Source organism: Hyperoodon ampullatus (genome assembly GCF_949752795.1).
Source record: "Hyperoodon ampullatus genome assembly, chromosome: 2".
NCBI lineage: Eukaryota > Metazoa > Chordata > Mammalia > Artiodactyla > Ziphiidae > Hyperoodon > Hyperoodon ampullatus.
Window position 1 is genome coordinate 193,348,508 of NC_136915.1, and position 22,725 is coordinate 193,371,232.

The 22,725-nt window shown below is 37.9% G+C and overlaps 1 protein-coding gene across 1 annotated transcript in view; it reads left to right on the forward strand.

Moving 5' to 3' along the window:
• CRB1 (crumbs cell polarity complex component 1) overlaps positions 1-22,725 on the forward strand; it is a gene marked incomplete at both ends in the record, with an annotated part of 253,942 nt that overhangs the window by 28,423 nt on the left and 202,794 nt on the right. Inside the window, one exon of the mRNA XM_079697271.1 lies at positions 14,842-14,979. Coding sequence (XP_079553397.1) covers positions 14,842-14,979 — 138 coding nt within the window. The remainder of the gene's footprint in view (positions 1-14,841; positions 14,980-22,725) is intronic.

Below are 22,725 nucleotides of genomic sequence, written 5' to 3' on the forward strand. Positions count from 1 at the left end.
TTTTAGTTTTAATTTGGAGCTTTATTATTGATTGCAATGTCTTCACAACAATTAAACTCTGGTACAGGATTAAAACAAAATGTTACTTTTTTTTTTTTTTGCAGTACGCGGGTTCATGCCCCGGTCTGGGAAGATCCCACATGCCGCGGAGCGGCTGGGCCTGTGAACCATGGCCGCTGAGCCTGCGCGTCCGGAGCCTGTGCTCCGCAACGGGAGAGGCCACAGCAGTGAGAGGCCCGCGTACCGCAAAAAAAAAAAAAAAAAATCAATACCTGTTGGGACTTCCCTGACGGTCCAGTGGTTAAGACTTCTCCTTCCAATGCAGGGGGTGCGGGTTCGATCCCTGGTCAGGGAGCTAAGATCCCACATTCCTTGTGGCCAAAAAACCAAAACATAAAACAGAAACAATATTGTAACAAATTCAATAAAGAGTAAAAATGGTCCACATCCCGGGGCTTCCCTGGTGGCGCAGTGGTTGAGAGTCCGCCTGCCGATGCAGGGGACACGGGTTCGTGCCCCGGTCCGGGAGGATCCCACATGCCGCGGAGCGGCTGGGCCCGTGAGCCATGGCCGCTGAGCCTGTGCGTCCGGAGCCTATGCTCCGCAACGGGAGAGGCCACAACAGTGAGAGGCCCGCGTACCGCAAAAACAAACAAACAAACAAAAAAAAAACAAAAAAAAAAATGGTCCACATCCAAAAAAAAGTCTTAAAAAGAATCAATACCTGTCATGGTTCAGATCCTGGTTGGAAGTGAGCATTAGTCATTGTAAGAAGGCACCCACATCCAGTGCATCTGGATTACTGGCACCTGTGCCCGTTTTGGAGAAACAAGGACTCTTCTACCTGTCAGTCGATTGCTTTGATCTGGCTGTCTCAGGTATTTGCTAGGGAACTTCAAAGTGCAGACTCAGCCCCATAGAGCTGCAGACATTTTTGCCAAAGCAGTACAAGTTGGGAACCAGAGTTAGTCCTATTGCCCTTAGCATGTTTTCTCACATGACTATCAAGCTTATTCTTTCACCTTAATTCCTCTCCACTTTTTCAGCACATTGAGCTTCTGCCTGGACTTGCTGATTTGTCTCCCTTTCCCACTCTGGGCCTAAGTCCCTGTTTTGAACCCAGTGCATGGTCTTGGAGCCCTGAATACCCTAAGTATATCATGTCAGAATTCTCCCCGTTGTGGTCTAACCCAGTGCCTCATGGCATGACCACTGGCTGAATTTCTGTTCTGAATGGACCAACTTGGAACCTCCTTGGGCATGCCTCCTTAGCACCGCTGTTGTACCAGGCAATCTGCTGTGGAAGCTTGTGGAAGCATATGCTCTTCTATGTGCTTTATTTGTATCCATTCCGTACTCTGTTTGTGTGTGTGTGTGTGTGTGTGTGTGTGCGTGCGCGTGCACATGCGCTTTTCCTAGCAAAAGATTTTTGTGTAAAAAAATTTTATTTTTTGTATTCTTTTAAATTTTCACATTACCTAGACTTTAAACTCAAAATAATTCCATGTTCCTTTGACTCTACTGTGTTCATTACACATCTCAGTTTGCAAAGCCAGAAGCCTGGGGATCATCCTTTATACCTCCCTCTCCCACACTCTTCACTCTCAATCCATAACTAAGTCCTGCCACTGTTTCTTGAATTGATTCTTCCTCTCTGAGAGTCTCCAGTCCCCTGGTCTAGACCCTGTATCTCTGACGGGAAGACTGTGCTAGCCTCCTAGTTTGACTCTCTGCCTTTAGTTGTGCCCTTTCAAAGCTGTCCTCCTCCCAGAACTGTGCTCAATTTATATATCATGTTTATATACCACCTGAAATATATTTACTATATATTTATTACCTCAAAGACAATTAACAACACCAGAACTTAATATCCACTGAAATATAATCTTTTTCTCTCTAGAATTACCCTAATTTCTACCCAAGATAGCCAAATTAAGACTAATTTGTTGGCAAAATAAGTCTGGTTTCAATAAACTTGTTCTGATTATTTAGTAAGTGTAATTAATCATATAGATTCTTTTCATTTGACTGCCCTGGAACCTCAGATTGAACTTTAAGAGGCCTCTCAAGGCCAGGAAAGCCATGCCAAGGACTGCCATTAGATTCACCTGTAATACCTATAGATTTGGGTGAATTCCTCTCTTCTCAAGGTCCCCAAAATATTTTGAGATTCCTGCACCTGCCAGGAAGTGACCTTCCTTATTTACCTCGTAAGGCTCCTGGGAACCCTGTGAGCAATGTTCCAGGTTGTTTTTCCAGGGTAATTTATAACTCCAGAAAGTACACTTTGGTTCTTTAAAGCTGTCTGGTCATATCTGATTCTATGCATATTCTCAAATATGACATTCCAGTCAAAGCCAATGTTTCCAATTATGTCCTATTATAAGAAGAACTGACTCTTATTGGACTTATGCAAATAGCTTTATTGCCATAAAAATAAGAGCACTCACTAAGAGTTTCCAAATTCTGGAGGGATCAGGTAGAAAGGAAAGATAAATGCTTCAGTGTTGCTTACAAAGGAATAACTTACCAAATTGCTGTAAGTCATAATTAGCTTAAAGAGAAAGGTTTCTTATATCTGGAAAACAAAGATTAAAGCCAATAATATTTCAGACAAAAAGTCATAAAAATTATTATTCAGCCATGCAACTAGCCCTTATTGATCTTGATCTTTTGTTAGCAGTTTATGAAGCCATCAGGTTTTTCATTAGGATTCTTTTATTTGTTACCCAGTTCATACCCAGGAAGGATTTGAAAGTTATCAGAAACTGTGCTTGTCAAAAAATCCTTTCAATGAATCTTCTTGCAGATGAAGCATTTTCCCAAAAGCATAAAACAACTGTCTATAAATGACAAAAGACTTAAAAAAACATGGTTAAATACCTGATTATAATGTAATTGACAAAGAAATGTGGTTATTTTTGTGGCATACAATATTTTAAGATAATAACTAGAATTATGACTGATAACATAGTAGGACATATCTGAATTTTAGGAATTTCATATAATTTCTAGAACATTTATATTAATGACATTTATCCATACACTATAACCTAAGAAGGTTTATCACCACTCATTTGATGATGCTTCCCATGTAATTTAACATACCAAATAAGCCTAATAAGTTTAATATCTTTATTTGATAAGAAGAGAAAACAAATCTCTTGAAGTGTTCCAGGGCCCCTCTGGAAAACCTCAAAGTAATTTCCAGGTCAGCAACACTTCATTTAGAGTTTGATTTTTTGAGGAAGTTTGTCAGAGATATCAAAGGTTTTAAAACACTTGGTCAAATAAGATCATAGGTCACTGTGAAACAATACTTATTCACTTAGTCAAGTGACAATAAAGATTTCAAAGGCAAATACAGAAAGATACAACAGATTACATAAAAGGTAAAGAAACTTTACAATCTGTTATCAAAAGCAGATCAGTAATTCAAGAAAACTTTGTTGCTCTTAACAGAGAGAAAATGAAATTCAGGGTTTGCACCATCTTACCCTTAATAAAATTAATTTACTCAATTAATTTTATTCTAATTTTGTCAGTCCTGACCACACATAGAATTCCTTTCATTTTTCTCACTAAACTTTTACAACTTTTTATATCTGTATTAATTTATCCTTTATTTTCTTTCCCATTTAGAAATAACCAACTTTAGGTAAAATAAATCCCTTTCTTATTAATTTTTAGTAGTTTTATTGCACAGTCTAATTAGAACTCTTACCCTTTAAAAACCTCAATTTCTAGTGAAAACTAAGGAATAAGCAATTATAAACTGTCTTTTACACTAGCATTCTGTAGAATGGCAAACTTATAAATACCATTTATAATTTCTAAAAACCATGTACTTATAGAAAATGTCTCATATTTATTAATAGTCCTAAATATCTTCAGTTTCTCTGCAAAAGGAAGCCTGTGTTCAGTAATTAATGTTTCATTATTTTATTTGGGAATGATCTAGATATTTAATCAACTTCCATCATTTAATTTAATTTAGCCAAATTCTAAAGTTTCAAGTTACCAAAAATCTAGAGGAACTATTTTTAAGCAGACATTTCTAAAACATAATTATTCCTAAAGAGTTCACCTAAAAACTCTGATCTCATTTATGTTCAAGTTACTTATAAAAATTTCCTCATATCAAGTAACTTTTCTTGCTGACAAACTTCATAACAGAAAATGTAAGATCTTATTTGACTTTTAGTAAACCTAGGTACAATAAACGTATTATAGTTAATGTTGATGGCTCTAAAGACGTCTGTATTAATTAAACTAACAAATGAACTAACTTTAATACCAAATATTAAATTAATACTGAATATTTCCCAGATCACATGAACCTGACATTCTTCTGGGTTAGTTTCTTTTATCCTTCTGAGAATTTATGTAAGCACTTGATTTTCCTTTATGCCAATTAAATAGAGCTCATTTATAAATTTTCACAAAACCATCCGGAAGTGAGACACATCATATTTAGAATACGCACACAGAAAGACAGACAGACACAACCAGAGATCTCATAGTTTCATTTTTAAAACTTAGTCATGAATCAGGTATTATAATATAAAACTCACTAGTTTATAAATATCAGTTTGGATAAGTTAAGTTTTACCCACTTGAGTTTAAAAAGGCCTCTTTTCTCTTTTTTTGTTCCTCAGTCTCAGGAATTGGAGGTGGTCTAGATAAGACAAGTGTTCCTGAGAGCCCTGTTAGAACATTTACATCTCAAAGCACAGGGAGAGAAAAGCAATTTATCCTAGAAGGACTTGTTTCCTTAGGGTCAGAATTTTAAAAGATGTTTTATCAAGCTGGCTTTCTCTAACTGTGTACAGAGGTATCAGTTTTGGAATGTCACAGAGCCCCATCTTGGCCATTTCAGGCAGCATTTTCTTTATTCCCAATTAAGTAACTACTTGCAAGTACAGGTTTCATACATAAACCTGGCTGGTGTACTAGTTGGAGGTTGGCTATCAGACATCCCTTGTCTCTCTGTTTGGGAAACTTTATTCCCCATTTTAAAGTTGGTTTCAAGATAAAATTACTAATGAAATTGTACAGTGGGTTGATGGACTGTTTGTGAACTTAACTCCCCTAGGTGTCCCCCTAACGTTGTTTCATCTCTTTTAGGTATCTCGGTTTCCCCCTCCAGCAGTCTAGAACTGCCATGGGTGTTGAGAGCACTGAACGGACAACTCCTACATTGTTTGTCCCCAGATGAGCAATTTTTAATTAATGAGTGGGTTTTCCTGTGGGACTGCTGCATAGTATGAGGACTAGCCTCCATCACTCCTGTAAATTCCTCAGTTGCCTGAGAAAAGCCCTAATTGGCTGGGAGAAGCTCTGTCCCTTCTCTTCGGAGCCGAGAGCTCTCATATGATATCTTCACTTTCATCCCAACAATTCTGTTAAAGTAGCTGAATTGGGAAAACATGTCAGGTCAGCCTCCTACCTACACAGTCCAAACCTCCTCAGTGCCTTTCAACTGAGCAAAATCTTCCTAGTGTCTCTCAGCTGGGGAATACAGGTGCCTCTTCTTGAACCTAAGTTCAAGGATAACCAACTCCTCATAGCAAGGAGTTTAACCACCTTTGAATAAACTCAGGATCTTTAACCAAGATGGGTGATCCAAGACCAGGAGAGACTCACCCAAATTCACCTGGACTCACCAAGGAGGTGGACAGGCACAAGGAGCCCCCTTACAGGTACGGGGTCCTCAAAGAGTTCAGGGGAAGGAGAAAAATCTCTGAGTCCTTTTGTGGATGCCAAAACTATCGACTTGAAAACACACACACACAATGTAAGAGCTGTGAGTTGAGTTTATTCAGTGTCTTATGAGGACTATAGCCTGGCAGACAGCCTCTCATACAGCTCTGAGAAACTGCTCCAAAGAGGTAGGGGAAGAGGCTGGTATATATGTAATTTTAGAAAAGGGGTCCATGTAATCCAGCACACATCTTGGTAGAAGGTTACTGCTAATCACAAGGAACAGGTATCTTAGTTAATGATTTTAGTACTTTTCTTAGTATGAGGAGATACAAGAGTCCAGTTTCATTAAAAAAATTTTCCTGAAGTATTTCTAACTATCTGAGGACCTATTCTGCCTATTTCCCCAGAGGACAGAGTGCCTTATTCCTGATCTTCACCCTGAATTTCTTTTAGGGTGTTCCGTAGGTCAGCAAATGCAGTGGCTAATGACTCAATCCTTGTAGACCAGATGGTGAGTGACAACTTGCACTATCTATCATCTATCTATCATGTTTCTAATTATTGTCTACCTAACTATAACTACTATATAACTACATAGTTATATATTCTACAGAAAATATATCCTTCACAAACTTTCTACACAGAACTTTGAGATTTCAACTTCATCCACTGTTTTGGATGTTACTGAGTGTCTGAATTCACCATACCTTTTCATTTTCTGTATTTCCAATGCTTTGACATCTTTTTCTGACCTTGGAGAGACTGAGAAACTGCCCCTCCCAGGACTAGCCAATTCCTAGAAATAGTAAGACTCCTCTGCAAGCACGCCTTTCAGATGCAAACTAACCAATTCAGAGTCCACACCCCACCACTTCCTTTATCAGACTCACACTCCAGACCACTATTCTTCTGCCCAGATCACTCCAGGATCAGGGACCAGACCACTAAAGATGGCCTCTACACCCCAGAGCCTGCTGCAATTATTCCAACTAGCCTGCTTACCCTGCTTCACCCATTCCTTTTATATCTTCTAAACTAAACCTGCTTACCCTGCCTCACCTGTTCCTTCCTGCAGAAACAGGAAGGAACACATTTTCCTACTGTTCCTTCTGCCTCCTGGATGACCATAGTGCTTCCTGTGTGGCCCTGCCTAGCATGGGGTGTCCCCTCCTCTTGGGAACTGTGAATAACAAACAAACCATCTTTTCAGTGGCAATCATCTTCTGATCTGCTGGCCTCACTATACCTGAATAATAATAAAACCTACATTTTAAAACAGAGTCTCTTTAACAGGTTATCAGGTTGTGTGCCTTAGCTTGGATTTCCTGGAATGAAGCAAGGCTTAAGTGCTAATGTTTTATTGAGGGGTTTAATTCCAGAGCAGGAGGAGTGTGGGAATTGGTGAATGAGAGAGAGAGGAGTATGGGAGAAAATATAAAGTGGTACTTTCCTTAACTGGTCCTTGCTTGATAAATCACACACACACAAAAACATTATTTTCTTCTGTCTCTAAGGGGTTCAGTTTTGGTAATATGTATTTTTCTAAGAAATTATGCAGTGAATCTAGATTTCCATATTTATTTACATAGAGTTGTAGAAAGTAATCTCTTAGAGTTTAAAAAACTTCCTCTGAGTTAAATCACTATATCTCCCTTGTCATGTATAATTTTGTCATTTTTCATTTTTTTCTTAATTTTTATTTATTTATTTATATCTGTAGTATGTTGGACTCTCCAAAATATGGGACTCAGCATCCACCCCAGAGGAGATTAGATGAAGGTCATCTGATCTGGAGGCATAGAGAGAGGGTAAAATAGGGCTTGGAACTGGAGAGGCAGAGACAGGAGACAAAAGGGCAAGTTAGACCTGGTTGAGGGTGGGAGGCATGGGAGTTGATTAGAAAGAGATGAGAGAGTCAGCTTAACTATGAGAGAGCCATGGGGATGTTAAACCAACGTCTAAAACCACGCCTGTCCATCCTTGTGTGCATATATTATCCATTACCTATGTGAAAGAGTTGGTCAGCTATTCTCCAGGCTATTCTAGAAGACTTTCCTTTGAAAACTGCCTGTGGCCTGTTGATTATGTAACAGAAAATTCTGTTTCATGCCCAGTGACTCTGGTCTATACTTGGCACCAACTGTCCCATGTGTCCTTAACTCCTTGTTGTTAAAAGACCAGGACACTTGGAAGGTTCCCCGAAACAGAGGGTGGAGTCCTTGACTCCTTGTGGGGCTATGGCATTGGGAAAGAGAAAGCCTTAGCGTTGGAATTGGGTACACTCTGGTGTAGTAATTAACAGAGTGTTTTCTCTCCTTTTATATCATTTCTCTTGTACTTGTAAGGAAGCCGAGACCTACTTTTCTATAAATCTGTAGAGTCTGTATTATCTATACAGACTATAGATAATGCTCATATTAAATTAATGCTTATTTTATTTAGTTGAATAACAGATTGTACCAGCAACTAAAATCCATTCATGAAATCCAGCTTTCTTTTTTGTTTTTATAGTCTATATTTTCAAAATCTAAAACAAAGCAATCACAAATGAAAAGCTCTCTAACTCAGTAAACACTACTGGAAAATGGATAGCATTATAAACATCAGTGATATATAATCAGAAAACAATAAGATGAATAAAAAAGAATCAAGGTTAAAAGAGTTTTCAGGATTCAAAAATAGCTCCTACTCTTTGAATAAATAGACTTTAAACTCGATATGAAATTTATTTTTGGATATAATTTACAAATAACCTTTACTTATGAAAATAGCATTTGGGAAGAAGATTACTGAAATCATCATTAATAATAGAGATCATTTGCATAAACAAAAATAATGCAAAATGGAAATATTAGATTGTAGGAATCCAAAATAGAATAATAACCACAGGGTTAAAATGAATTGAATACAAGAATCTCCTGACAGTATTTTATCAACACCCAGTGTTAAGATGATCCTTAAGCTCTATTTATATCTTGTTACAATTTATGATATTGAAATTATTTAGAAAATTAGACATTACATCTAAAATTGCCCTATGAAATTTGGCATATTTATCAGCCCTCTGTAAGAAATATTGACCACTTAAATTTATATTAGTAGAGAAAATTTTTGACATTCTTTCTTTTTCTTTTCTTTCTTTCTTTCTTTTTTTTTTTTTTTTTTTTTTTGATGTGAACCATTCTTAAAGTCTTCATTGAATTTTTTACAATATTGCTTCTGTTCTATGCCTTGACCTTTTGGCCACAAGGCATGTGGGATCCTAGTTCCCCGACCAGGGATTGAATCCCCACCCCCTGCACTGGAAGGCGACGTCCCAACCACTGTACTGCGAAGGAAGTCCCTGACATTATTTTCAAAAGACAAGATCTTATCAGATCCAGCAAAAGGGAATTCATATAAAGTAGAAATTTATGTGTTAGGAAGTACCTAAACATACTCTAAAACCTAAAATTACTGCTTTTACGCATTTGCCCTAGAGAAACTCTTGTACATTTGCACAAAAGAGGTGTGTAAAATGATTATTGTTAAATTATTGTTTGCATAGAGAAAATTGGAAACAACACTGACACCCAGAAAAAGAAACAGTTAAACTATGGTACATCCATCCTGTGGAATGCCATGTGGCGTTAAAAAGTGTGAGCCGGAGGGGGGCTTCCCTGGTGGCGCAGTGGTTGAGAGTCCGCCTGCCGATTCAGGGGACACAGGTTCATGCCTCGGTCCGGGAAGATCCTACATGCCGCGGAGCGGCTAGGCTGTGAGCCATGGTCACTGGGCCTGCGCGTCCTGAGCCTGTGCTCCGCAATGGGAGAGGCCACAGCGGTGAGAGGCCCGCGTACCACAAAAAAAAAAAAAAAAAAAGTGTGAGCCGGAGAGCTGGACACCACCTGCTTCTCGGCCCCTGCCCTCCCTGGCCAGGTCCTGGTCCTTTGTGACCCTTGGCCGCTGTGGTCTGGAGATGGAGCCACTGCTCCTGGCCTGGAGCTATTTTAGGCGCAGGAGTTTCCAGCTCTGCCCAGATCTGTGCAGACAGATGCTGAAGAAGTCCCTTATGACCGGGTACCGGCTGGACCCTGTCAGCCCTGTGGATCCTGGAGATAAGGCTGAGGGCCCTGGGTGGGGGGGTCTCTAGGTCCCTGGGAAGTGGGTCCAGGGAGGAGGGCCCGGGGTGGGGCGGGGGTTGACTGTGTGGTCAGCATAGACACCTGGAGTGAGACCCCCTGGAGACACACACACAGAAAAGTGTGAGCTAGGTAGATTTAATAATGTGCAGAAATACCCAAGACATATGTTGAGTGAGAAAAGAAAGTTGCATAATAATACACATACTATAATATCATTATTTAAAAAGGAAAAAATGAAAAGAAGGCAAATAATTTGTCTGTCAGTCTATCAATCAGTCATCTTCATATCTGTCAACCTGTGGTCTAGAATGGTATAAAACAATCTTCACAAACAATAACAATGGTTATTTCTGGGGAGGAGTGTGAGATTGGTATTCATCAAAGATTCTTTAGGTTATTTTTACAAGAATACATTTATAATTTACTTATATAATTAAAAATAAGTACCATCATGACAAGAATTAAGAACAATAGATTAATAGAACTGAGTTTGAATCTGAACTCTATCACTTATTATATGTTTGACCTGGCTGGCTCAGTCTCTCTTTTGTCGAATCGAGATAACTTCGTATACTTTATGGAGATTCGATTCTGTGGGTATTAAACGAGAGAGCGTCCAGGAAAGAATCTGCAGTCCAGAGCAGGTAATCAGCTGAAGATAACCAGTACTCTTTGCACTCTATCAAGTCAATTTTAAACCTCAAGTAACTGAATGATGAAGTATTTTTTCTCACTAGATTGCATCTGCTCACTAGAGTGTAGATCCATAAGGGCAATGAGCCTGTCTTAACACATATATATGAATTACTGATGTTTACTCTGGTGTCTGGTATACAACAGGCACTCAGCAAATGTTTGTACATTAATATGATACCTATCTATTCCACCAGGAAGAACTGCTGTCCTGAATTCTGGAGTTGTATTTCCAGATCCTATCACATATCCTCATCTTGCTTTTGAATAGGCACTTCAAACTGAACATATTTTATAACCGCACTTATTTATATCTACACACCTTCATCTCCTCCTATTCTTTGTTTTATGAAATCTAGCTTATGGATGAAAAGTCTTCAGTACTTTTTACTGTCATTCCACTGTAGACTTTTTAACTTTAAAGACAAATATTGACCTTTAAGATTTTATTTTGTTCACTTTGTCTTATTTCACTTATTTTTGATGCACTTTAAATATGGTATCTTCTAGGGACTCAGTGGGCTTTTCTAAATTCAAGAAATCATATTTTTTTTCTCATATTTAAAAAATGTTTACCATTAGGAATTACATCCTCCCCATTTTCTTCCTTCTTTCTTCTGGAAGAGAGATTTCTACCTCTCTTCGTTGTTCATTCTTTTGGACCATCTCCTTATCTCATACTGCTCTATTCTGGATGAATTCTTCAGAACCATCTGCTAGTTAGCTGAGTGTAGTGTTGTCTACCATTTAAGCCATCAGTTGAATTTTTTTATTTCATTGACTACTCATTTTTAGAATTTATATTTGGTTCACTTTCTAATAGGCCTAATTGTTTTTTATGATGTCTTCTTGTTTTATGAAATACATGCATTCTTTTATCTCTTTAAAAATTTTAAACAGACATTTTATAGTGTTATTTTAAAGTCTCTTCTGATAGGTCCATTTTCTTTGAGTCTTTTGAGTGTGAATGTTTCTGTTTGTCATGTCTTCTGTCTCTTATGGCAGCGGGTTTCTAGTTTGATCGACAGTTTTAGACTGTGAGCTCATCTTCAGTAGAGGCTGCCTTCCACAGGAACCCTGTGTGAACAGTGAGTTACAGCATTCCCACACAATGGTTCCTATCAGGCTCCTCTCACTGAACCATTGATTTTCCTATTTCCAAACAAGTACTTCTTTCTTTCCTTTTTATTTTTAATAAGATTTTTGGCTTAGAATTTTGCACCCCATGTTCAGTGCAAGTTGAGACCTCCACATGGTGTAGGTTCACACATGGAGCAGGTCTGGGTTCCTGTTTGTCACAGGGAGCCCTCTATCCACGTTCAAGAGTAGGAGTCCTGCTTCCAATCTGCATTCCAAAGCCAATGGGAGGAATTGGAATTCGTCCCCTGCATGAAGCCAAAAGGCAAGAGATTTCTGTCCCAATTGGATATTCCCCTCCCCCCTTTTTTAGAGCTAACCTATGTATTTTTACAAAAGTTATAGTTTGTCCAAATGCATGTATTTCAATGTGTTTGACTTGGAGGAGAGTGCTTGCTCCTTCTTGTTTGGAAGCCCTTGTCTATATTATTTATTTCTGTGAGTGCACTACTATTATCCCAAGTGCCCAAGCTGGAAAAATTATAGCTTTTCTGCAGCCTTATTCTCTACCTCAGTCCTTCCGATCTATCTAGTTTACTTTTACTCTTTTTTTTTTTTTAATTTTCTCTCCCCACTGTCTGATTTAGTTTGGGCCCCACCAGCTCTCTTGTGGGCTATGACAACATCCTTTTCACTGGTTTCCATGCTTCTCATCTGCCCTCTGCCAGTCATTGCCATGTGACCATGGGAGTTATCTTTCCAAATGCAAATCTAATTAAATTATGCCAATCCACTGTTTAAAACCTTTTGATTGTTTCCTTTCTTCATATTAGAAGTTAAACTACCTTGATTTTGTGGTTTACTGGGTTTTATGTGCTGACATTGCCCTGTTCACGCTTGTATTTCTGCAATATCAGAATATGTTCAGCTCCTTGATCTGCCCATACACTGTATGCCTCTGTTCCTCTACACATGCCCTTTTCCTGAAAAGCCGTTAAACACCACTTTCCCTCTATTTATTTGTTGCACCCACACTTGAAAATTCAGCTTAAATATTACTTCTTTTGTAAAGATTTCCTAACTTGCCCCAAATCCGACACATAGTAGCCATTCATTCTTTTGTTTAATAGCTATATCTGATTATTTTCCTATATTCAAGCTCAACGTATACAATTTCTTCAAACATTCTTTGTGTAATATGTTTCCCCAACCACTTATTATCTTTGATAATTTTGTCTTTTGAAAAACCCAAATTTTCTTTGCCTCTTTAATTGTGACACTCATAACACAACTTTACAGAAAGTTTTCTAGTACCGTCAGATTCTATGCCTGGAGCCCTTCCTTTCCTCTCCAGTCTATCACGTGGTCTTGTACATGGTCACTCGCTTAGCCTTGAGGTCCATGAGGTCCATGGTGGAACCCTTTTTTTTTTAAGTCTTTATTATTTACAGCAGTTTTATTTTTTTATTTATTTTTTAAATTTTTATTTATTTACTTATTTTTGGCTGTGTTGGGTCTTCATTGCTGTGCGCGGGCTTTCTCTAGTGGCGGCGACTGGGGGCTACTCTTCGCTGCGGTGCACAGGCTTCTCATTGTGGTGGCTTCTCTTGTTGCGGAGCACGGGCTCTAGGTGCACGGGCTTCAGTAGTTGCAGCACTCGGGCTCAGTAGTTGTGGCTCACGGGCTTAGTTGCTCTGCGGCATGTGGGATCTTCCCGGACCAGGGCTCGAAACTGTGTCCCCTGCATTTGCAGGCAGATTCTTAACCACTGTGCCAGCAGGGTTTACAATAAAATTGAGAGTTAGGTGTAGAGATTTCCCATATACGCCCTGCCCTGACACATGGAGAGCCTTCCCCATTGTCAGCATCACCTACCAGATGGTACATTTTTTTATTAAATAAGCTTACATTGCAAAAAACATAAAGGGATATGTAAGAATAAAGATGGAAATGGAAACCATAGGGCATATGAAGGCATAATGTTCTAGAAATCAATGGGGAGACTCTAGTCCTAACTCTGCCATATCTTTCTAGATGACTCTGGGCGGACAGTATAATTGCTCTGCATTTTCATTCTCTAACTGATAAAATACAGGAATTAGAATAGAGGATTAATACTGCCTCTATAATCTGTAATTATTTTACTCTAATTGCTAAATTGCTCAAGCTAAATTATTTGCATCATAGGGGAAAATCTTTAAAAACAATAACTATCATGAACTCTGTAAGAAATAAATAACTAAAATGGATAAGCCCCACTATAACAAGTAAAAGCGTCTGGGAGTGGGTCAGCATATAACATTAGTAGAAAACATTAAGCCATCAAAATATTATTCCCTATTTAGATACAGAAGCAGGAAATATAGAGACTTTAAAATACATACACTTCTGACAGAGCTCTCAAGTTTTACACAAAATCTGAAATGTAAATTGCATTTTGAGTGTAACAAGTAGCCAGTTTTAACAACGGAGCAAGGCCATGTACTAGCACTAACCTTAGAGAATAAGACATCTGACTTTAACTGTAGATGTTTCCATGAAATGTCCAAGGAAAATACAGTCTTAAGGACTTGAACAATTTAATCTGAAGAAAAATACCACAGTACTTAGCATAAGTATATATAAAAAATAAGCAAATATATTTGCATTCAACAATTATGGTAAAGCAAAAATTCAAGAAACCCCAGAGGATATAAATATCATGAACAGGATTAGGAATGGGCTCTAGGTTTATGGAAGAAAAACTGCTTCTAAATAGTCTCCAGAACTCTGTCCATTTTATCAACAACCGTAATCTGACTGAGTTGTGAGAGTATGTTTATGAAAAGGTGACGTGTCTGTGAATTGTGTTCTGAAGATGAAGGTAAATATACAGAAATACAGGGTGTTCCTTTAATAGTTGCCAGATCATAATGATTGTATGCCAAGACGGCCATCAGAAATTAATTCCTCTTTTAAGAATGATTCAGGACACTCACCTAAAGCAGGCCCTTTTCAGGCAGCATTGTTAAAGCAAGGAAAGTAGTACACAAGGTCTGAGGGGGGATGACTCCAGTCCAGCATGAAAAAAGTCTGCACCAGGTTTGAAAAATCACCCCATCCTCCTGTGTAAGTAAGATGCTAAGAATCACAACTGCTTTCCGAATCTAAGTCCCCGAGTCTTCTGTGAGGGAGCTGTGGGAGGGAAAGGGGCCGAGGTGGCACCCAGGGGCTCTGAGACTCTGGCTTCTTTCTGAGTCAGGCAGAGCTCGGGAGCTGGACAGGGACCAGACCACCACCAGCACGTCGGAGCATGTCCTCCACGAGACCATGGCGCTTCAGACAGTTACCCACCTTCTTATCTTCTGCCTCAGTCTCTCACTGCTCATCTCCATAAAAAGTAAGCCTCTTCCATTTATTGAACTTCTGGCAATTTCCTGACTTTTAAGTATTTCATGGGAATAGTGTGTAGTGTTGCATGTTCTACAAAATGCAAGGCTTTAAAAAAAAAGTAAAAAGAATTTAGTGTGAGCAAGTGTCCTGTGTTAAACAAATCAGTGGGACCAGTCAGTGTGTACAATTTTCTGATTCTATGATTTCCAGTAAGTATTCTAGTAGAAAATGTTCTTTTTCAACCTTTTGAGTGGTGAGCAGGAGGTTGAAATGACCACATAGAGAAGGTTTTTTGCTGTATTTATACTTTTATGGAATAGATCTGGCACTTTGTAATTGATACCCTTTAAAAGGAAATTAATCATAAGCTATATAGCATTTTATTCCCAATACTGTGTATGTATCTTCACTTTTAAAGAACTTTGTGTCCCAACATTTGCTCTCACAATCAAGGAGATAGAATCTCAATTTTCCCCAAAGGATAATGTTTCAAAGCATTTCTTTTGCCAGAGAGAAATGGGCTTCCTTTCTATTGTATGTGCCTCTGTTTTATAAATGGAGTTGTCATATTCCACAAACTTCCCCAAATTAAAACAAGAGTAATGTTTCTGAGATAATCTTGTCGGATGTACAGCAGTGTGGAAAATCAGAGGAGACCAACAGCCTCAGCTGTGTGTTTATGAAGGACAGTAGCTATTGAACATGCTTAAAACAAAGACAGGCAGAGTGTGTGCTTGTCAAAGGGGCCATGTGATTTGTGTCTGTCGAATCTGAATATCAATAAGGCAAGGCATAGATCAGCTGCTGTTGAACAAGACTCCTTGGTGTTAGAACACAGTGTTGTGTAATCTGGGTCACCTGCTGTGGCTGCACCAGTGAGAGTGTTATTTGTATGGTTTACAGCTGAGCGTATATCAGAGGTTTGGTGAAAACAGGAATAGATGCTATAGCTAAGGCAGCTGAAGGCAAGTGGAGGAAGACCAAGTCAAACTAAAGGAAGGAACAGTAAGTTTGCAACACATACACACACACTCAGGATTTTTTTCCAGAGTGGTACTTATTGAAAGTTGCTATTTAAATAGTATTCATCCTCCTTGAAACTTAAAGTGGGCCCCATGCAATCCGAAGTGAGGCACAGAAGCGATATGTTGAGACGTGGGGAGAGAAATGGAGCAAAAGAAATGACAAGACACGTAAAACTCAAGATGGAGTCAGTTTACGGTACGTTTCATGGCAAAGACCTTTGTAATTCCAATGCAGGGTATATTCTAATTCCTAGTGTTTGCTGCACTTAGCTTTTAAGGAGATGAATATGTAACCTCTAGAGTACCATCTCTTTTTTTAGGGGCTCAACTGTGCAACTGAAATTACATACAAATAATTTGTTTCCTCTCTCTTTGAGTGGGGGATTATTTATTGATAGTCTTTAAATAAATACTTTGTAATTACTTGATATATTCTCTAGCACAATACTTTTATTAGTTAAAAAAATTTGAAGCCTCATTTTGTTTAATTTTTAGGCAGGCAGACTCTTATCTGTGTTAATATATTTGCTGACAAGTGGTGATGATATTGCCTTCCTCGTCAAAACACTTCGTTTAGACTTTTTGTTTTAACTGACTTGAAAACTTTCACAACCTCAGCCTTCTTTTCCACCCTTGCCCCTTAGTACTCATGACACAGATCCTATATTCCAGCCATATTAATAAAATAATAGCTAATAGTAAATGTTGCTGACATTGCTAAGCATTTTATATATGCTATATTTCACTTAATCCTTACAACTCCACCATAAGATAGGTATGATAATAATCATCCGTATTGTATAGAATCAGATGGCTATCCCAGGTATCTCAGCCTTTGGTACATAGCAGAGAGCTGGAATGTTTAAGATGCAGCCTTTCAAGTCCAGCCCCAGGTATTTCATATGTCTGGGTAGGTCCCATGAGTATGTAATTCAGCAAGCTCTCTGTTTCAAACACAGGTGATCCCAAGTTCTACACTACCCAATATATCTTTCTTGAGAACTTTAGTCATCAGAGTTGTAAGATATAAACATCTCTCTCTCTCCTCGGAAGGATTATTTAGGAGAGAAAATAAACAGTATGAGCTTTACAAGCATTATTTCCATTTAACATACATGACAAGTAGAACTTGTCATTAATTCCATTTTATAGCTGAAGAAACTGGCACAGCGAGGTTATTTACTTTCCCGAGGCCATGCTGCAGTGAAGGGTGGACCTGGGACTAGGACCCAGAGGTCCGACTCTGGATTCTGTGCTCTTAGGTTACGTGTATGGACTCTGTTGAAGGGATAGTGCAGAGGGATTAGCGTGCTGCTCAGAACACAATAAAAGCACACAGAAAATTTTAGTTCTTTGGATCATATGCGTTCAATGAATCAATGATTTTTCTTCTTGAACTTTGAAATACATTCTTTTGAAATTAAGAGAAAAGAGTGACCCTTGACTCCATACTATACTTTTTCATGAAAGTGGTGCCTTGCTCTCCTACAAGGGGCATGCTGTGACCTTGATGCATGAATCTGTGGTGAAAGGCTTTAAAGAAACTACCTTATTAGAGCTGCCATGAATTAGGAAAGTGATTGACAGCAGTATTTCATGAGTCTTTTATGCATTTGGAGGTAAATTGAATATTGTCAATGTAAATTCCACATCTAGTTTAATTTAAAATTAATTGTTTTAACCCATATTCAAAGTGTGGTCATAGTATACAAGTGAAATGTGGTTTGATAAAATTATTATTAAAGTTATTTGAATAATTTCAAAGGCTTTGGGATACCATCCCATCTTCTAGAACCCGTTGGCAATTATTAAGTAGCTGAATTTGAATAGAGTTATTTTAAAGAATGCTTTCTTTTCAATCTACCTAAAGTATAAAGAAATAGAATCTATAAAGACAAAATATGGTTGTATTTATTCAATCTTAATGCCGCTATCAAGAAATAATTGAGTTTGCTCAATAGGTCAGAGAAGGTTGATGTTATTCATTAGGGAGTAATCGTCTAATTTTCTTTAAAATGTTACTTATGTAGAAACATTTGAAACTTTTATATTCACCATTCCAGTTAACATCTTTGCAGCAGCATGTTGTAAAGTGCTTACAGAATTATCAGAGTGAGAAAAAGATATCTTAGCTTCTTCATAAATCAAACAATTATCTCATCAGTTTACAGTAGAAGTCTCTACTTCATGAAGGTTACTCACTGTTCCCTGAATCATGCAGCAGAATTAATTTTAGCTTGTAATTTTTGATGCTTATTTTAGGCGAATCAGATTTTTCAGGAGAACTGCATTCTTTTTTCACCTTTGGTGATTTTCAAAAATTACCATTAATGGTATTACAATATCAAATTTTGAAATTCGAGAGGACAACAACAATCAGGGTTTTTAGTTCTCTTTTATATTTTACTGCTGATTTATTGGAAATCCCTGAGAAGCCCAATTTTCTCCTTTTAGAAAGTGAAAATGAGAGTATCCATCTTCCCCATTCACACCATCCCTGTTCACATTAGATTAAACTTCACTATACATACTTTCATTCCAATTTGCATTTCTTTTCATGGTATGTACCAAAATTTGAAGATATTACTTTTGTGTTGACTTATGTTTTACCTATGAGGTTGTAAGACATGGTTGTAGAAACCATGGGTGTTTTGCTAACTGATATATCCTTAGTCAGTGGGTAGCTACTGTCTAGCTCAGGGTAGTCAGTCAAGGAATAGTTATTAAATGAGTAAATGAATGATGGAACTTTTATAGCATTTGCTATAAGAATTGAATATCTTCCTTACTCATGACATTTTGGCATTATTTTTTAACTCTTACATTGTTTTTATTTTTTATAAAAGACTTTATTATTTTAGAGTAATTTTAGGTTTACAGAAAAATTGAGAGGATGGTACAGGAGGGCCACCTATATCTCATACTCAGTTTCCCCTATTCTTAACATCTTACATTAGTATGGTAGATTTGTTACAATTAATGAACCAATATTGATACATTATTATTAAATAAAGTCAATAGTTTATTCAGATTTCCTTGGATTTTTTTACCTGTTATTTTTTTTCCTATTCCGGAATTCTGTTCAGAATACCATGTTATATTTGGTTCTCAAGTATCCTTAGGTTCTTTTTGGCTGTGGCAGTTCCTCTGGCATTGTTTTTGATGACCTTGACAATTCTGAGGAGTACTGTTTAGGTATTTTATAGGATCCTCCAATAGTGGAATTTGTGGGATGCTTTTCTCATGGTAAGACTGGAGTTATGGGTTATTGGGAGGAAGACCACAGAGGTAAAATGTCATCTCAAGATATCACATCAAGGATCTGTGCAATCAACATGATTTATGACTTACCTCTCCTTTTTTTTTTTTTTTTTTTGATTTATGACTTCTGATGTTGACCTTAATCACTTGGGACGTGGTATTTGTCAGGATTCTCCACTGTAAACTTCTTTTTTTCCCCTTCTGTACTTTCTTCTTAGGAAAGAAGTCACTATGCACTGCCCACACCTAAGGAGAGGAGAATTATGCCCCCCTCTGGGAGAGCAGAGCATCTACATAAATTACCTGGGATTCTTCCTCATGGGAGATTTGGCTTTTCTCCACCGTTTATTAATTTATTTGAGTATTTATGTCACTATGGAGTCATAGATATTTATTTTGTACTCTGGGTTTTACTAGTAATACTACTACTACTTTACTGTTTAATACTTACTGTCTAATACTACTTTACGGTTTTGTTTCTCAAGTTGTTCTAGCTTTGGCCACTGGGAGTTTCTTCACTTGGTTCCTGTTCTCTTTTATCCTACTCCCTAACAATGTGAGGTGCTTTACTTCCTGACTTTCTGGCTCTGCAACATGTTCCAGACTTGTCTTGTGTATTTCCTGCCCCAGTCCTACCATAAGCCATTGCTCCCGTGAGCCCTGGTTCATTTTCACTAGAGAATGGCAATAGAAACCAATTATCTGAATGTAAGGTGTGCTTGGTGCCACTGGGGTATCATTTCTTTCAGGCCATCTCAGCTGATAGAGCACAGAAATATATACACATTTCCTTACATATATCTATAGGTACCTTGGTACATATATTAAGCTAAACATGAGTTTATGTTGATGCCTCTAACTTCATTACCACATGGATCGTTCTAGCTTCCTCCCCTTCCTTGTCTGTAAATTCCCACTCTAACAGTGAGAAACCTGCCATCTGCCATTCGTTTACTTAATTGTTTAAATTCAGCTGTAACCAAGTGCCATAAACTGTGTAGCTTAAACAGAAATTCATTCTCTCATAGTTCTGGAAGCTAGAAGTCTGAAATCAAGGTGTCAGCAGGGCCCTGCTCCCTCTAAAATCCTTCCTTGCCTCTTCCCAGCATCTGGTGGTGGTCTTCAATCCCTGGCATTCCTTGCCTTGCAGCTGCATCACTCCAAGCTCTGCCTATATAATTACATGGTGTTCTCCCTTCATCTGTCTATAGCTCTTCTCTTCTTTTTATAAAGACATGTCATACTGGGTTAGGACCCATCCTAATAACCACATCTGAACTTGATTACATTTACAAAGACCCTGTTTACAAATAAAGTAAACAGGGCACAGGTACCAGGGTTTAGGACTTCAACATATCTTCTTGGGAGACACAGTTCAACCCATGATATCTATTATAAATAAAACTCTGATTTATGATGAAACTGCTTGATTAATACCACTTTTATTGGGCAAAATTAACTTTACATGCAAATGAATTATAAAAGGATCTTTTAAACTTGATAAGTGCTCAGTGTAATATGTCCATATTTTTCTCTTAATTTTCCTCATTCTTTACACTATCCCCACCTTCCACACATTAAACCTTTGGTTTTGAATCGAGGGCTCAGAAATTTCCTCCCACATAGATTTTCCTCATGACATTAGAGTCTGGTTAATATAGAGAGTGGCACCAGAATTGGGCATAAATGTGTTTTCACATTTTCTTGGGACAAATAGCTTAGTGCTCTTCCCCTACATGAATGTTCAATACTTTAACCTGCTCTTCTTTCACAAACTGTGTTTCTTACTTGGGGCACCAAAAGATTACTGTCTTTCATTATCAATTCAAAACAATGATTATAAATTACTTTGTTGTAAATGTATTATTTGTTGCATTTATTAATATAATGTCATTCTTTATTTTCTTCTTATGATTTTGCCATAACAGTGAAATTGGAGGAAGGAATGTACTTAGTCATCTAGAACTAGGTTGTTGATATTGTTAACACCCTTTATCAGTCTTCTAGGGTTTCCTTCCCAATTTAATAAAAAGCAGTGACTCCTCCAAAGTTTTCCAGCAATGTGTTAGTAAGTTGTCATATATTCCCTAGCCTTCTTTTTGTTCTCAGAAAAGTTCTACTACAAGGGAAACTGAAGCCAGTGTACTTAGAATAATAACACTATGGGACCAAAAACTAAGAAAAGGCATGGCAGTAGGTATGAGCATGACTATTCAGAGCCAAAATGTTTGGCTGGAGCAGAACGTTTGTTGGTTCTAGAGGGAAATCAAGCAAGATTAGTTGTCCCTAGCCTTGAGATAGGATAATTAATAAATATTTAAAAGTTTACTGTTTACTCACTCATTTCTTCATTGACTCCTTTATTCAACAAGTATTTATTAAGTCTACATGCTTGCTACTGCTCAGAGGATACAGTAGTAAACAAAGAGACCACAATCCTTGCTATTGTGAAGTTTATATTTTAATGGGGTGAGACCAAATAAGTCTCAAAAACCAAATAAGTACAATATGTAATTATAAGCTGGCAATAAGTGCTTTGGAGAAAGCAAAGGATGAGAGACAGAGAGCAGTTGAGCCATGAGGATATCTGGGTGAATACCATTTTGGCAAAGAAAATAGGGGCAACTAGTCCTGAGGGAGGAGTGTGCCCAGAGTGTCTGAGGTATTGCAAGGTGTCCAAAGTTGATGGACTGGATTAAGCAAAAAAAGAGCAAAGTAGGAGAGGTCTCAGGGGTTTTGTTATCCATATCTCGAATCCTACAAAGTAGCTATTATTAAGCCAATTAAGACACCTGAGACCATGGTAGCTTACGTGATATACCTAAAACACAGCTACAAGGTGATACAACTGAGGTTTAATCCCAGACCTGTCAGGTTCTAAGCCTCATACCAGCTCACAAAAGCCAAGACATGTTAAACATTCAGGAATTTTGCAATCCAGTTATTAAACTGCTGGTGGCTTCAATGAACAATGGTGGAAGTAATTGCATCACAGAAATTGGCAAACACTACAAATCAGGGTGGTATTTTTTTTTTGAAAAAAATTAGTCCTAGATAACTGAGTATCCATTTCATCTTTAAAACTTTTCCAAATTAAAAATGTTTACAGTTTCAACTGCTATTCCACTCCTGTGACTAATATCTGCAGAGGCAAAACTTGCTCCTTTGTAACCTAGATTGAATTTTCTGTGGTCTTTTTGGTTCTTCACATAATTGTGCTGATAATTCCCAAATGAATGATTCTTTTCTCTGAATCCAAAATCCTTTGATCCTTAAAATAAGTCCACTTTAGGCAAATTAGTGAGAGCAGAGTGCTAATGAGGCCGGGTTTATTGTTCAATCTCAGTATGGTTCTGTTTGCTTCGCACAGAGACCAAGTGTATACAACGAGTACTGGTCAGTCTGATCTGCTGGTCTCAAATTTGTTGCATTGAACAGAAGGAGAGAGAATGGAAATAGCTCTTAGC